This window comes from Pseudonaja textilis, chromosome 6 (genome assembly GCF_049901715.1).
Source record: "Pseudonaja textilis isolate UNSWEBS1 chromosome 6, rPseTex1.2, whole genome shotgun sequence".
Lineage (NCBI taxonomy): Eukaryota > Metazoa > Chordata > Lepidosauria > Squamata > Elapidae > Pseudonaja > Pseudonaja textilis.
In genome coordinates this window covers 33864691-33882707 of record NC_141995.1, presented here as the reverse complement: position 1 = coordinate 33882707, position 18017 = coordinate 33864691, and the positions used below count along the sequence as shown (strand labels likewise).

Sequence of the window (18017 nt, the reverse complement as noted above, 5' to 3'; positions counted from 1 at the left end):
GGATGGATGGATGGATGGATGGACATACAGAGAGACAGACAGAATGTAACAGCGGAGGCACTTTGGGAAAGTAGAGCCACTCTGGCTTTGCTCTACTTTCCCAAAGTGCTGCCGGCTCTGCAGCACCTCGAACGCCCCCTATGATTCTTGATGAATGTATTTTTTTCTTTTTCTTTTTATGAACACTGATAACATTTGCACTAAAACAAATTCCTTGTGTGCCCAATCACACTTGGCCAATAAAGAATTCTTAGATAGATGATAGATAGATAGATAGATAGATAGATAGATAGATAGATAGATAATAAAGATGCCATTATTTTTAAAGATTTTTACAGTAAAATATTCAAATTCAGATTCTGAATTCAGCAAGTAATTACTTAAGTAATTAAGTAGTTACTTAAGTAGTTACTTAAGTAATTAATGGATGTTTTATCTTGTAACAAAGCAAGGAGTGTGCTTGGTTCTAGTCAATAGCAATATTACATCACAAGATTAGTGTTTATTGGTAGATCGCTAATGCGCAGTTTATTGCATGACCAAGAATTATATTGGCATTGGCAATTTCATTTAGCAAAATTTGTGGCATAAAACAGATAAAACTAAAGCATAACCACAACTAACCTTAATCTAAATTTAAAAATAAAAGCCTAGCGCTGCCCCTGCATGGGTTATCTGGCCTCGGAAATTCTGAAAGACTACATTGCCCACTATAATCTTTTCTAGATCTCCTCTATCAAATCATGACTTGTGGCCAAAGAATTCTACAAATTGCCTGCAGCACATTTATGCAAGTTCAGGTGTCACCGTGTAGGGGCAGCACAGACATTTAATAAATAAATAATAAAGTTCATTTTCAACAATTATCCTGACATCTTATAGGGTTCATTAATTTCAAGAGTTCTAGTTCCAGTTTCCTTCAGCCAAAGTATGACATATTCAGAGTCCCACCCATTCTAATAACTGTAGTAACTAAGCAGGGTGTGCTCAAATTACAATACCAATGACTTTCCTTACTTTGACATGTTGATTGTTATATGGCAGTTGGGTGGTGCTGTTTATCAAGGGAAGGTCAGTAATCAGGATTAACCAATGATAAAAACACAAATATCAAATCAGAACACATCATGGTAATTAAAAGTCTCTATTAAACAATGGATTTCCAAAATGTCAGGGAGCAGAACCAATCAGAACAAAGGAACTGGAAAGAAAAAATTAACAACCTAATATGCAAAACATATGGTAAATTGCCATAATATCAGAACAGTAGTTTTAACTTTATTGCTAGAAGGTCATGAAAATAATTGACTGCAAAGTGCTTTTTTCATGCTAATCTTCTGCCTTTCATAGCTTTCACTTAGCACTGAACTGACATTTGGATTACTGACATTTAGAAGACCATACATAGAGATAGTATCTGATGTATCTGGGCAAGGCTTCTTTTATAAACTGCTCTTGTGAGCTCTGGAAAATAAATATTTAGTTTTTGCTGAATGCACCCTATTGGCTAATTTACAAGAATGAAAGAGGAGAAAAGGGAAACTTTTATGGGCTACATTGATCCATTCTAGAAATCAATCTAGCACCACGTTTAGACTACAAGGCTTTAAAATTCTACAATCATATTCTCCTTTGTTTCTTGTTAGTAAAAAGAGAACAGTAATATGATTTATGGGAAATGATTAAGATTTATAAAAGTCAAGCTGACAAGTTAACCAAGAAGTAATAGAAAATCTGTGATTTACTGCCAAGCTCCAATGGGAACCTGACAGCGACATGTTGTGAATTTGCATTTTCTGCCCAGCAAAAGAAAGAAGATGCAATGTATTTTGCCCTCACTGGAAATGTAAATACAATTATTTTTCCAAATAACAATTCCAATTTAGTGATATAATAGAGTAATAGAGTTGGAAGGAACCTTGGAGGTCTTCTAACCCAACAGCCTGCTCAAGCAGAAGACTCTGTATCATTTCAGACAAATGGTTAGTTCAGGCACAGTATAAATTTCCATGGCAGGGGGACACTTAATAGAGCATCAAGATAACCTAGGGCTGTGATGGCAAACCTATGGCATGCATGACAGAAGTGGCATGCCGAGCCACTTCTGCCAGCATGTGAGAGGTCGCCTGGAAGAGCCCCGCTGCGTATGCGTGCATGCTACCTGCCTAACAGCTGATTCAGAGGTGGTATTCAGCAGGTTCTTCCCAGTTCTGGAAAACTGGTAGTGGAAATTTTGAGTAGTTCAGAGAACCGGCAAATACCACCTCTGACTGGAGATTTTACGGTATCCTTCCCCTGCCACGCCCACCAAGCCACACCCACAGAACTGGTAGTAAAAAAAATTGAATCCCACCACTGAGCTGATTGTTGGGTATCTGGAGTGCATGCGCGGGGGTGTGGGGCGTGGGAGACCCACACGCATATGCAAAGATGCGGGGGGGAGTGCGCATGTGTAGGGGGCATGAGGGGGGCTGTGTGCATTGCCTTCTGGGTGCTGGCATGTGAGCGTGGGCACAATTTTCAGCACAGGAGCCCAAAAGTTTAGCTACCACTGTCCTAGGCACTGCATAAGACTTGTGAAATGCCCAATCCTGCCATAACAGGAGGAGGAATCAATTCACTTTAAAAACTGTTTGTTTTTAAAAAGGTATCACTTCCATAAAATCAATTTAAGTTTTATAGAAATTCATTTAAATAGCTTTTTGATCCAAACTACTGAAGTAACGAGAGTTAAATTAAAATGCTAATCTATATACTGTATATAAAATAATTGGGACAGTTTTCCTTTATTAAAACAACATTGTCATGATTTCTCTAAAATCAAAACATTAAATTTTATTCAATGAACTCTACCTAAGAAATTGCACCAAGTCCCTTAAGGTTGTAAGTCAAAGTTTGCACTGTTCCATGTTCTTATATTCATAATGATTGTGTTTACTGAATTTTGGCAACTAGAGAACAGAATGCCCCTCCATTTCCAAGGGAGAAACCAAGTTCTCTCCTGTTGACAGTTGCAATGAGGCAATCAATAGAATTCCTTGCCAAGTCACTTGGAAGTTCCCCATAGCAAACTATCTGGATCCATGAGATGCCTGGTACAGACTATCCCAATTAAGTGTCTATTGCAGTGGTGGGATTCAAACATTTTTTACTACCGGTTCTGTGGGTGTGGCTTGGTGGGAGTGGCAGGGGAAAGATACTTCAAAATCTCTATTCCCACCCCATTCCAGGGGGAAGGTTACCACCGGTTCTCTGAACTACTCAAAATTTCTGCTACCAGGTCTCCAGAACCGGTCAGAACCTGCTGAATACCAACTCTGTTCTACTGGACAGTTAGTGTCCTTTAAAAGTGTTTCCAGAGTTGCAAGATGGCTAATCTCATTGTTTCGGTGCTTAAAATTGAGGAAAACTACAGTCTTGCACCTCCTCATGGATAGCACCATCTGAGCACCATGATTTCCCATTCTCTCCCTTTCCAGAGTGGTTCCCAGGAACCAGTCTGCCCACCAGTTCCACAGTCTTGACTGAGGCCATTGGCTCCACTTTTGCAGAACCAATTTCGGTTTGCCATATCTCCATCAGAAGTCTGCACTGTTAATCAAAAAACTAAGGCTAAGGTCACCAGCAACTTGACAATAAGGATACAGGGTTGGATCCACCACATGGAAGTAGGAATTGATGGTATAATATTGAGCCTCCTTTCCCTAGAACAGTCTGCCTGGTATCCCACAATACATCAACTCTGACCCACAATAACAATGATCTGTCTACTTTTCCCAGTTAGATGGAAACTATCTCAAAATGATTCTCAATTACTATTATAATTCTCATTAATATTAATTCTTCTTGCTAACCAAATCTTGCCAACCCTGCAAAACTCCCATTGTCTAACATATTTAGAACAAAACATAACCCATTTAAAACCAGGTATTTCTATTCCATGTATTTAACTTTTCATTTTTTTCAGTGGGAAATGTGCCAGTTTCCTGCCAGTTTCCACTGAGAAAAGTTAAAAATTAAAAACAGTTACATACCTGCAACCGTATTCTTACTATAGCCATATTTTTAAAGAGTTTTTTTTTTAAATAAAGCATCTGCTTAAATTTTCTACACTCAGCAATAGTAATTTTTAGGAACTAATTTCTTCTAGACACTGCAAAGATGAAAAAGTCAGGGAGACTTCTAAAAATATAAAAAGAGATCATCTATCCAAGATAATAATAACAAGCTGCATTAAATGTTAAACAAAGATCATCTAGTTTATCCAACCCTGGCCATTATTAATACATTCCAAAAACCAACGTGCAAAATGCTTGGACGACCATGTTAGCTTTTGGCTTTTGTTTCCATGATCTGTTGCTAAAGCAAAAGTTTGCTAAAAATACATTATGTCAAACAATTATATTGCATTAACGAGAGGAAAGAGGAAAGGAGGGAAAAGTAAAGGAGGGGAAAGGGGAAAGAAAACAAGGGCAAAAGAGGGGAATGGGAAGGAGGAAAGGGGGAAAGGATTTATGAATATTCCTCACGGATCACAGAAAAGAAAAACAACTTGAATTGTCAAAATGGAGATGAAATCAACAGGGATAAAATAATGATATATAAAATTATAAACTTCCATTTCTCCCTAGAAGTCTATACATTATTTCTATCCTATTCAAGGAAGAGCCTCTGCATATCTGGGTGCATGAATTTATAATGGTATTTGATGACTGTTAGATCATCACCATGTATCTCTTAATATGTATTCTATTGTCTTACGTTTGCTTTGTATTTCCAATAAAACTGATCATTTGCATTTTGTTCTGAACATATTGCAACTGAGAATAAGTGCAACTGCTAAGTACTAAAGGTTTTGATTACTATTCCATGGCTCTGTTAGTATAATGTTTAAGCTAATCAGCCATTATTCTGGCAACAGTTCCTTCTTAGTGGGTTCTAGAAACAAACAATTATGATAACTGCTTTGAAACCTGCTGTTTTAGGGAATACAATGCTCACTTATTTCTGGCAGGGTATGCATGTATCCTAAAGCCATTGTCCCAGGTGAGGTTTGTTGCATCAGTAGTCAAACAGGCAGCAGTGGGTAAGGCTTTGACAATGCAGTCAACCAACAGGGAAAAGGTTTGTTCATTGGCTACCAGGACTCTACAGTAAAGTCTGTAATGGACAGCTTCAATTTTTCAGTTTTCCCTGTTCTTTATAAACTTCCCTGTGGTTTCTAGTTAAACAACATTTGGTTTATTTACAGTGACACATATAAATTGCATCCAATCCTTAGTCTGCTTTTCGCAGTAGAAGGTTGTATTTCTCAGCTCTTATTTTCCTTTGTTTAAGACACAAATTATGTGTAACCCCCCCCCCGCCAAAAATAAATATTAATGCTTTCTATAACGCTGCAGTACAGATCTCCAGTCACCTCTAACAGTATTTGAGCAGCATTCTGACCTAATAAATAATATACATAAACTAGTTTCCACAATGTGTAGAGTTTCAGGTCATTCTGTTCTAGAATTCACTTGAGAACAATAACTGTTCTAGGGGATAGAGGTATAACTCAGTCTTGGAATTTTTGTCAGTTGGTTAGCTTATCTCACAACCTATCTCTAGAAATTCTTGTGGCCTAGGCAAAATGTCTTTCCTCCCTCAGAATAGTCTCACCCACTTATCATTTAAATCTTTATTTTTATTATTCTATTGTTCTTGTTCTTGTTCATTGCCTAGAGTTCTAGTTTTTAAACCTGCTGGTACTTGCAATCTATAGATTCGTGAAAAATACAGGCCATGACAACTAAATAATTACAACCTCCTATATCAAAAACATCAGCTCTAATTATCTTCTAGGTTCTATCTGGCATTGTTGTAATTATCACATTTTTCTTCTGAGGAGAAAGTAATTTTTGTGGGAAAAAAACAAAACTTACTATAATCTGTTCAAGATTTTCACTCATCTATGGCCAAAAAGAGATATTCTTGCCCATTCTGTGCATTCGGAGCTGCCTAAATGATTTTTTTCAGTACTTCTTGTTGCATCTCAGCTGGAATAACAACTCTGTTACCATAGAGAAATAGTCCCTGTGATACCATAAATCTTCTCTCTTCAAAGAAACAGTAATAGATTGAGTGAGGTAGGCAAGATGTTTGCATGTGTGACAGCCAACTAATGTGTATAAAGTTGAACATTGTTTATAGTCCTGGATAAGAAGCAATAATGTGTGTACACACTGAAAAAATCTATTAAGAACATGGTAAAGCCTACAATATTTTTTGATGGTTAGTCCCTTTCCACTTCTTCTAAAGCAGTGTTTTTCAAACTTTCCACAATCATAGGTTACTAAATAAAACTTTAACAAATGTGTGACTATCCAATTAAACTAACATCTCCACCCTTCACGTTTATTTTTAAAAGCATTAAAATTCCTGTTTGTTTTCCTTATAGCAAATAATGTAACTATAGTAAACGACAATTATTTGTGCATGTCTTCCCATACCATTTCATTTCAAAAGGTCTTTTTAATATTTCTTAGAAAAAACACATTTATTTAACAATTGTGGTAGGTTGTGGATAAATAAATAGGGTCTGATCTAACCAGCTGATTGGTGATGAATGGAAAGAAAAGCAGCTAAGATACTGAGCAGGCACTGAGCAATTAATGTAGGGAGACTCCAGTTCTAAATTTTGGTGGACTCAGAGGACTACCAGATGCCAGTCTGAAACTTTCAAATTGAATGTTTTGCTTGGAAAGGCTGGTCTGTATATTGTGGTTACTATTCCAGTCCATTAAGATACTTTGAGAATTGTTCACACACTGCAATATACTAAGAGTTTGGACATATTATATATACGGATCTCAGACTATTCTGAAATTGTGAACTATTGGCATCAACATCCCTTCATGATCCTGAAGCAAAACTCTACCTTTTTTATACTTGCTACTATCAGTGGTTACAACAGTATACTGTATCACTGACATCACTGAATGTCAGCACCAGGGTTTCAGTTGGTGGTTTGATAAGTCTTGAAAAACTTTTATTTAAAAAAAGTTTTTTTAAAAAAACACAAGATCTCTATCAGTTCATAAAATAAAGCTGGTGCTAATCCAAGCCCAAAAAATACCTTGGTCAAATATAGGTTTGAGAAAGTTATTTTTCAAAATAAGCTCCACTGCGAATGGTTCTGGACTCATTCCACATCCATTTATGGGATGCCAAGATAGTTGAACTCTTGGAAGTAAAAGTCTTTTCCACAGCAAATAGATCTTGAGGCTTGATACCAAACTTTTTTTCCTACTTGGGTTTTCCATCTGTATCACTTCAATAGGTTCCTTTGGATGACCTTACTATGGGTGGAGTTGTCCCATTAAGGTTCTCTTGTCTTAAAACTGGCCGTTGATTAAATTTGTTATCATTCACATAGCACCTCCAAAATTTGAAGCCAACAGATAAGTAACATCTGGGACAAAATCTTATCCAAAATATTCAGAACTAATCAGTTCCTGATTTCTTTTTCTTCATACACTTATAAAAGCCTCAATAGTCCCTAGACTTTTACATCCTTGGATGGTAACAAGCAATATCATAGATCACATTTCCTAACAGCAAAATATTTACAAATAGTTTCCCAAACTACAGAATTATATATCTTTATGTAATGCTCTGATTGTTGCCATAACATCTTCTCCTAAAAAATTTCTGTTAGCTTGCCTACTCCAAGCTATGCTCAAATATTTGTCATTAGTTTGTAAACGCACATGTAAAAGAAAAAACATGGTATTCACTGATTTCTGTATACACTGAAAATCTTAATATTTCAGTAAAAAATCCCTTCTCCGTTTCTTCTGAACCTGAGGATGTTTTAACTGTAATTCAATGCTTATGAGTTTTTGATAAATTTATCTCTTGCTAAATTATAATTACTACTTCCAATATAATCCCAAAATATATAAGCCTGTGGAATACATTTCACATAACAGTGAAATGATTCTTTAGACCAAGTGTGAATTATGCATGTATCTTCCTAAACTAACAAGGATGTGAATATGAAGGATTTCTGCCAAAAAAATGCAGCCTCCACTGAAATTAATGGAGTAGCATATGCAATCTGGGTTTTGTTGGACTCACAACTCCTGCTCAGACAGCAGGTAGCTTCTATGGTTCGGAGAACCTTTGCACAACTTTGTGTTATGTGCCAGTTGTGCCCATTCCTAGATTAGGAGGCCCTGCTCATAGTCACTCTTACCCTGGTCAACTCTTGAATTAATAAAATGCATGGTGCTGTCCTTAGTGAGCATCCAAATGCTGCAACTAGCATAAAATGTGGCAGTGTTGGCATTATGTGTACTCTTTAATCAGTGCATATTACACCTTTGTTCTCATATTGGATTATCTGTCATTATGCTTCCTGGTTCAGTTCAAGATGCTGGTAATATATGGCTTTATATGATGTGGGACCGATTTATTTGAGCAATTGCTCTCTCCATTTACATTTACCCATTCCATCAAGATTGCCAGGAGAAGCATGTTATGGATCCTGTCTATGTAACACTGGTGGGGTGGGGGATGCAGGAAGTGAGTATTTTCTTCAACGGTGCTCATGTAAGATATCATCCCCTTGGCCTTAGATTGGTCCCTGTCCCAACCTTTTTTACACTATTGTGAGATATAATGATGGATTTTTCCACTGATTATGGTTATTTTTGTGCAAAGCAGATATTATTTTTATATGCTTGTTTAACTTGATCAGATTGTTGTTTTTAATGGCTGTGAGCCACCCAGAATTATTTAGGTAAGATGTGAGTTCATTCAAATTGAATAAAGAAAACAAAATAACTCATCAAAAATATCCAGGAACATCTGTAACTACCTAAATACTTATGCATTGTCCAATATTTTAAAAATGGAATTTAAAAACCTAAAAATTCTGTTTCTTTGTAATAAAGATATAGAACTTTCATACCATTCTAGTAATGTAGGCTTTCCTACAAATGATAAATGTATTGTGGTATTTCACATATATAAGATTCATGCTGAATACTAATCAGCTAAATAAAAACTTAATGGTTGGTAAAACAGCTCTTTAAACTGTACATTCCAGATTAATCAGATTATACAAAAGAACCAAGAGCTATGCATAAAAGAAGTACTGGTAACTATTATGGATGTTCACTCCTTTTCTTTAGCGATTTAATCAGAAAAATAGCTCTCAGTTTTATCCAGTACTTGAAATATATATAAAAGTTGTAAAACGAAGGTTATAGATGTAAAGCTTTACACTAAAGAGTTCTATTCACACTATCAGTAGGTTGAAATCCTGAATAGTGAATTAACTTCACAATGATAATGGGAGAATTTCACAATGTCCTGAAGTTGCTCCATGATAATTGAACCATCGCTGGACTTGACTGATTTTATTGATTCATTCCTGTAACACGGCTTTGCCATGGACAGATGCATTATATTATGCTCTGCTATAAACAGATGCATATTCTTTACATGTAAAATAACTAAAAATGTAATTTATGAACAAATGTATGTTTTGTCAATTTTCTCACTTACCTCATTTGCTGGAATATTGGCAAAAGGCTTGATGATAGCAGCCAGTGGAATCTGAGCCTGTTTTGCGAGGTCTGAGGTTGAAGGAAAGCAATAAGAGGTACATCGAATATAACGAGGACTGGAATTACCTGAATAATTTCAAACAGTGACAATGTTAGATGATAAAAACAGATACATTTGGATCTTAAAATCAGATAATATTCCTTCAGAAAGAATGAAAAATAAATATATTTTGACTGAGTTCAACCTAATGATAAAGCCACTTAGGTTCTGTTCCTTTCATTGAAATCTCTAGTGCTTATCTACAAAAACAAAAAATCCTAATAGGGTGAAACTCAGAACTATGTAAGTAAAAATTCCTTTTTTTCAGTGTTGTTTCTCCCCCTTTCCAATCCTGGTACAGTTTATCCCAATAAGCTACAGAATTTTTTTCAGTTCCACAGAGAAGATTTTGTACACTCATAGGAAAGAGGAATTGCCCAAGAGCTCCTTTCCAAGGTAGAAGTAACCAAGAAAATATTAAGTTTTGTACTAAGAAGTTTACAAAAATATTAAATCCCTAAAGGAATGTAAAAAAAATGAATTGTCTCCCATTAAAGCTTAGTTTTAACCAAGTTACTATGCAACTACACAAGTTATTTCCAGAAGAAGCTACATTAATTTCAGTGTGGCAGAATTCTATGAGTTCACCAATAAAAAAAACACTTTAACACATTGTCATTTTGACTTCTAGATCAATTTAACAAATATTAGAGAAATTAAATATGAATATTCAAATCAATACAAATTATAATTGAAGTTCACCGATATTTACCTTGATCTTGGATCAAACAATCAGTTGTAACAAGAGGAGGGACTTGACCTCTGATATTAGTAGCATAGGTCTGACCTCCTCTGGAAACTTTATCATTTTCAATTACTTGAATCTTATGGATAAAAGTAAATAAACAATATAAGAATTGGAAGCAGACTTTATAATTTTTTAAAATTAATGTTTACAGACATGTTATCATAGTTCAAAAATCAAAGCAGGTTTTGTAGATCAAGAAAGCAATAGGTTTTGATGTTGCTTGGAAGAAATCTTAGAATACAATTTCAAAAAAAATGAAGAACCTTATATGCCTCAAAAATGTCTTTAAGCATTAGAATAGTACTATAATTGATTCAAACTCTCTCCCATCTTTCACCCATGATACTAACATTCAAGCATTTATTCCAGAACGGTTTTTGTTGTTCTCTGCTCTACAAAGTATGGACAGTCCAAAGAATGGATTTTCTGCAGCTAATCACAAAATTACAATAACCAAAATAAAATGACCGGATAAATGACACACAAAAAAAGTTTAACACAAGCTAAAAAAGGAAAGTTGGAACTTTGTTTTTTAAAAAGAAAGAATAATAAGAATTACATTTCCACGTTTATAATGAAATAAACCAAGAAAATTTCTCTAGATTAATTCAAACATCCCATATGAACATTTTAAGTAAGCGAGAGAATGCCAATTAGAACAAATGTCTTATCTCAGAAGCAAAGAAAACTAGTAAAAATGATTGCTGCTTTGTTTTTCATCCTGAAAGTAAATTGGAATTATTCCAGAGAAATTTAGCAACATTTTTTGTCGTCTGCCTGCATAGTTGTTGGAATTATTTATTTATTTATTTATTAAATTACCCCCTGTGCTTTTGATGGTAAGTATCAGCAATCAAATTACATCTGTAGTCCTAAGATTTAAAAAAAAAAAACCAAGGAAGCAAGAGCTTGTTGAGCAGACTATTCAAAATAATATGGGATTTTGTTTTCAGTTACTTTTTTTTTTTACTTTAAGCACTTAAATGAAAATCCCAGGCTCAGGAGATTTGGGGCATGATACAGCTTGCATGCCACATCCAGGGAACCAAAAGGATGAAATTCTTACTCACTGGGCTTGGAATGGAATCTGGATCAAGTTTTCTTTGCTGTGGTCCAGCTAATGGTGCTGGACCTGAGGGGAGGCCACCTGGATAAGACAGTTGTGCCCCTGCCATTGGAGGACCATAATTTCCTGCAAAAAAAAAGGTGAAAATGTAATAATCTCACCAATGATTACAACTTTATTTTATAACCCGTGTTTTCTATCTGTTTTTTTTTTAAAGAAGTGAAAAAGCTATTCCCTGCTTAAAATCTATACTCCAAACAGGACATAGCTATTTTCTCTCTCATATGATGGGGAACGAAAAAGAGTGATCTCTATAAATAAAGATATGTTGGGAATATTTCATGGAAAATGGTGAAAAACAAAGGAGAGAATGGTTTAACATATGTAAAATAAAATGCTTTCCAAATATTTCTATTGTTTTCTTTCGAAACGGTGAGGAGTATATGTTATCCAAATATGAAGACGTGGGGTAATCCTGCTGACTATTGAATTTTCTATTTCAAAGTTGTTTTCTCTCCTTTGTCCTGGTGAGTGTGTTTGCTGAACATGCATGCTGTCTATCAGTAAACTATTCCTCCTATGGACATCTGATTTAGATAATCCAGAAAACAAAGGTCATTTTCTTAGTGTATGATCAGCAATATTCTGGTAACTGGCCAACTGTTATCTCCCTAACAATTATTTTTACTGTAATACTGTTAAAAATATTATTTTAACCAGTTTATATGGGGGTTCATCTTGCAAAAGCAACTCTAGGTGGGTCATGTTGACTTAAAAGCTCAAATACAGTAATTGGTAACACATGTAATTGATGGCATTCAAAGACAGTATAAATTATCTGCAGATAACAAATCTACATCACAGACCCAATTTAAACATTTCTACACCTTCTGTGATGGTCCAGTTAGGCATTGGTTACATATACCTATTTTTAAAATTCTTCTTCTGCCAGGCTTAGAAAAAGGTGAAAAAAATCATGTCCTATTTTGCATCACTCAAGCATTTTGTCTCTGGGTTCAGATACCGATAATCAGAGTTGGAAGGGACCTTGTAGGTCATCTAATCCAACCCCCCATTTAAATCTTGTCTATTCTTAATTATAGCATTGGATGCTTCTCTCATTTCTCATTACATGCTACTCCCTTCTCTATCTTCAAAACAGAAATTACAGCCTTCTAATCCTATGTCGCTTAGGAGAGATGAACAGTGTAGAAATTTAATAATAAATGAAATGAAATGAAATGTACTATAGGTACATCTATACTTACCATACTGAGAAGGAAACCCAGGACCTGAAGGTTCACCTGCAAATTGCTGTGGCAAGTTGGTGTTCAATGGATTTGGGCCAGGGATTCCCTCCTGCCTGGCCATTGAAGGAGGTAAAGATGGAGTGCAGTGACTATTCAAGTTATTTGGTAGAGAAACAGGAGGACTTGTTGGCAAAGCCATTTGATGTGGCTGAAGTGGTGGACCTTGCAAATGTGATGGTAGGCCTGAAGGCCCAGAAGAAGGTGAATTCTGAGCATTACTGGGACCTATGCAAGAATACAATTATGATTTATGCGTCTAAAACTCAAAATTGTCTTGTAATCACATCTGAGTAATTTGTCTTCTAGACATTTACAATAAATATTTTTTGTTAATGAATATGAGATTACAATGAATTACATACGTTTAATTATATTTAAAGTCTGCACAGAGGCATGGTGCACCTCAAGTAAGACTAGAGTCCTGGTGATTTCATGGATATATTTATATAGTACTATTGGCAACAACAAAGAAGTGGTTTGCCACTGCTTTCTTCTGGTTTTATTTTTCATCCGTAGTCTAGATTGGTGATGGCTCATCTTTTCAGCACTGGGTGCCCAAAGTGTGCATGCAGCCCCAAAATGCAAAGCATGCCTCCGCACATGTGCCCTGCCCCCCGCACAGCATGTGTGTCCTCCGCACACGTGTCCCATCCCCCTGTATGCACCCCACCACCACCCATGCATATTTGGCAGAGCTGAGAAGACCAGCTGGCTAAACAGATAATCACAGTTGGAAGGGACCTTATAGGTCATCTAGTCCAACCCACCACCCAAGCGGGAGACCCTATACCATTTCTGACAAATGGCAGTCCAATCTCTTCTTGAAAGTCTCAAGTGATGGCACACCCACAACTTCCAAGGGCAAGCTGTTCCATTGGTTGATTGTTCTGTCAGGAAGTTTCTCCTTATTTCCAGGTTAAATCTCTCCTTGTTCAGTGTCCATTATTCCTTGTCTGGCCTACAGGTGATTTAGAAAATAGCTTGACCCCTTCCTCTCTCTGGCAGCCCCTCAAATATTGGAAGACTGCTATCATGTCTCCCCTGGTCCTTCTCTTTACTAGACTAGCCATGCCCAGTTCCTGTAGCGGTTCTTCAGATTGAATTAACTTTGTTTCTAGCTAATTCAATTTGGATCGAATCACTGAATCTCTATGGAATTCTATGGAATTTAAATTAGTGTTCTACCAGGGGTGGGATTCTACCAGTTCTCACCTATTCACTAGAACTGGTTGTTAACATTCTAAGCAGTTCAGAGAACTGGTTGTTAGAAGAAATTACTGGCCTAATCCTGTAAGGAAGGCAGGAAGGAAACATTCTGGTGTTGCTTACAGAAACTGCCTCTCCATTAACTCTTATTACATTCTTAGCAGGACTAGACTTCCTGTCTCTGGAGCATCTCTGGAGTTTTATTTCCTCCTTTGCTGGTACTTTGCTTGTGTGGAATAACCATTCAAAGTTACAATGGCACTAAAAAAAGTGACTTATGACCATTTTTCACACTTATGGCTGTAGCAGCATCCCCACGGTCTTGAGAGACCAGGCAAGAAGATGTGTGCCTCGATGTGAGTGATATTGAGTTGGCCACATCCAGCCAATAACATGACCCCCAAGCCATGTCCACCCAGTTACATGACCACCAAGCCACGCCCACCAACTAAGCCATGCCCACAGAACCGGTTGTTAAAAAATTTGAATCCCACCCCTGGTTTCTAAGCATTAAGTGTAGAAACACTAAACATTATTTAAATCCAATTCAATTTAAAACAAACCAATAGTTAAAATTCTAATCTTTCGGTGATTTGCCAAGTTGATGTTTTAGCAATTTATAAAGGAATAGATAGATTATGGATGCCTATAATGAAATATGATTATCCTTCACTGAAATGCTAACATAGAACTTTTTATATTTGTATAAATATGAATAAATATATCTAATATATATTCTTCTTAAAAGATTTTATTTTATTTTGACTTTCTGCCTTTATTTTTTCTCCTTTTTGTTTTTATACTGAATCACAAAAAGTAAAAAAGAAAAGAAAAAACTTTATGCATGAATTATGCAATTCATACCATAATTACTTATCTGCATGTTGCCAAGCTGATTTGTCAGCTGTACTGCAGGCAGAGGGGGGCTGTTAAGACCAGAATGTAAAGAATGATGGTTGGAAGGATAAGAAGCTGGAGGACCTGGAAATCTGAAAACAAAAAATAACATTATGGAAACTCAGGAAATCACCATACAGTATATTATTTTGCTCATAAAACATATCAGCCAAGATGCACATGAATCACTCCTACAGACTCTGCAGAGAAAATACTGCACTTAAAATGTCCAGGAAACTAAAAAGAGGCTTTGTCTGTAGCAGGTTTATTCATCACATGCTGTACCACAACTTTGTATTTAATTATTATTTATAGGAGAACAATTCCAGATGAGCCATCCTCAGATATATTATTTGTCCCTTGTATTTTTTTTCAGGCACTTTCATAATAAGAGGTTTTCTTCCACTTCTACTAATAACAGTTTATCATTATGAATAAACCCATAAATACTATGGTTAGCTTTCACTGTAGCTTATTGAAAAAAAATATAGCCAGGTTGTTTCAATAAAGCACTTAACCAGTTTTTAAAAATTATTTATTACTAAACTGCAGCTAATCAAATGTCGAAGTTTCCAATTTCTTCTTCATATGACTGCTCAGCAGTAATAGAGTGTAAGTCCTAAATTGACCAAGGCTCATTCTCCGGATAATAAAATACAGTTTATGAAGACACAGACACTTTCAATTGTTAGAATCGTTTTGCACAACTGAAACTTCTCTTCTAAAAAAGGGTTTCCTTTGTGACATTATGCTTTACAAACACAATAGAGATGAGCTGAGATGATTAGAAGTAATTTTATTAGGAGACTAAATAGTTGGAAGCAGTCTTACCAAAATTCATTTCCAACCTAAACAGCTGGGAAAAGAATCCTTGGAAATTGACCTTTTTTCATATTGCAAAAAACTTAACTTGAAATTGGTGCTTTGCAATTAAATGTAATCTAACACAAATGATCTCAGTTTGCAAAAAGTTAATATTCCCTAGGAAAAACAACCATGTACTTACAAATAGCATTATGGATAATTCTGTATTTAAGGGGTGTTTTTTCCTTATTCTTTCTACTCCTTCATTTTGGTCTTTTTCCTTTGCAATATTTTTTCTAATTTATAATGGCAACACATAACCGTGTGTATACAGAAGGCATTAGAGTGTGCAAAGTGAGAACTATTCCACACAAGTCAGGCACAATTTGGCTGGTTTGAGACTGGACTAAACCCTAAACTATGGTTTACAAACCATAATGACAGGATTTATAGAATTTGCTAAACTAAGACCAAACATTTACATTGTAACTTTGCATGATGCAGAAGTCCAAAATCTGAGTAATCATGAAGATTACTTAGTAACATTGTGCTTAGTGTGGATTTTACTTAGTCTAAAAATCTTTCCTTCTCTCTTTTAATCCATATTAGCAAACATGTTTTATTAAATTCTCTTAATAAAGAGAATTTTCTCTCCCTTTCTCTTCAAATCTTGAAACAAAAATAAATGAATTAATTAATAAAGAAATACAACATATAAACTAAGCTATTTTTTCTTAAAACTTAAACAAAGCAAAACTTAATAGGGTTATAGAAGAATGATTTCAACTGGTAAGCAGCTCAATCTGAATAATATGCCCTTATTCAAAAATTATTTCTCAAAGTCATGCATAAGTAACTTAACAACTTCTACAAAATATGACATTATTAATTCCTGCATACACTGCTTATTTAATGACCAAGAAACAAAAAGGAACTGAAATAGATTAAATCTCATCTCATGGCGCACCGACCTTCAGCTCTGATCTTTTAAGTTAGACATAAAGGTCAAAGGCGATTTTCTGGCCACAGAATATGTTCTGCATTATGGATGCTCAAAACATATGGATTGAATTAGGCCTTGGATTCTAATTATAATAACTGCTTGATACAATAGTAAAAGAATTAGGCTTTTCCTTTTGGTTAATCCAATTAACCAAATTATTTATCAATATTTTAGAACTCAGTACAAAAATGATTTATTTTTGAAAAAGATTATGTTACTTTGTGTCCTTGGCATATGCAATATAATAAAAATCTCATTTTAGTAAACTGATCAGGGAGGACAGTGTCTGATTTTTCCCAAAGTCCAGTAAATCAACAGGTATGTCAGTATAGTGATGCAGATTACATTATCTGCCTTACGTTGTCATTATGCAAATGGTATCAATTGGCACAAATGTCATATGTATATTGACGTTACCATACATGTCAGATACATAATATATTATACACACAACATGAATTCTAACACAATATGATTGTTATATTCAAATTTCATTGCATAAAAGTTTGTAAAATCAAAGTCTAGTGATAGCCAATATAAGTATGCTTCCAAATGACAGAAAGTAATGACTCCATTGTGTTCTCATCAGTCAGATATTACTTCAAGTATTCTGTTCTATTTGGGTCATCGTAAGACTGAGATAAACTGGTGTAAACTCTTAAAACAGTAATAAGATGGTGAAAAAGTTATCCAGCAAATCCAATGAGAAAATATTGACAGAGTTGTTTATATTTAGCCTTGAGAAGTGAAGTACTAGAACAAATACGACAGTAGTCTTCTAATAGGGGAAGCCATATCATACAATACAAATCAAAGACTTATACTCTGTTGTGCCTGAATTTGGAATAATGTTTTTAAGCAGCTTCCAGATGAATATTAGGAAAAACTTCATAACAATTAGGGCAGTTTTTTTAGTGGAATCAATCATTAAGGGAGGTGGTTCCTCTATATGTTGAACCAGGGATGGATTACCCTTTCGGGGCACTGCTTTAAGTTGGAATTCTGCACTGAGCATAGGTTAGTTCCTTCCAGTATTATGATTCCATGCTGCTTATACAGCATATGATCCATAGAACTTCTGTCAGACTAAGGAGCTTGTAAAATTGTGCATACTGCCAAAGGAAAGCAGATGCTGCTTACATCATATCATGGACTGAGCACGGCCTACTGAATTTACAAAACAAGTTCCTGATAAATATTAACAAAATGTTTTCAGGAATGGATGTATCATAGAAGTCCATTTTTTTAAAAGTATTTTTAGATCTACCGTGCAAAAACACAAAGCAACCACAAGTCCTTTGTAGGTTTAGTGTACCCTCCTCTGCA

At 35.4% G+C, this 18017-nt stretch overlaps 1 protein-coding gene across 2 annotated transcripts in view; it reads right to left on the bottom strand.

The window, feature by feature from the left end:
• SEC24D (SEC24 homolog D, COPII component) overlaps window positions 1–18017 on the bottom strand; it is a 56697-nt gene that overhangs the window by 32180 nt on the left and 6500 nt on the right. For both annotated transcript variants that reach the window (XM_026697956.2, XM_087936210.1), the window contains exons 4-8: window positions 14852–14976; window positions 12740–13006; window positions 11476–11597; window positions 10370–10481; window positions 9556–9683 (exon numbers count right to left, since the gene is read on the bottom strand). In XM_026697956.2, the coding sequence (XP_026553741.1) occupies window positions 9556–9683; window positions 10370–10481; window positions 11476–11597; window positions 12740–13006; window positions 14852–14976 (754 nt within the window). The remainder of the gene's footprint in view (window positions 1–9555; window positions 9684–10369; window positions 10482–11475; window positions 11598–12739; window positions 13007–14851; window positions 14977–18017) is intronic.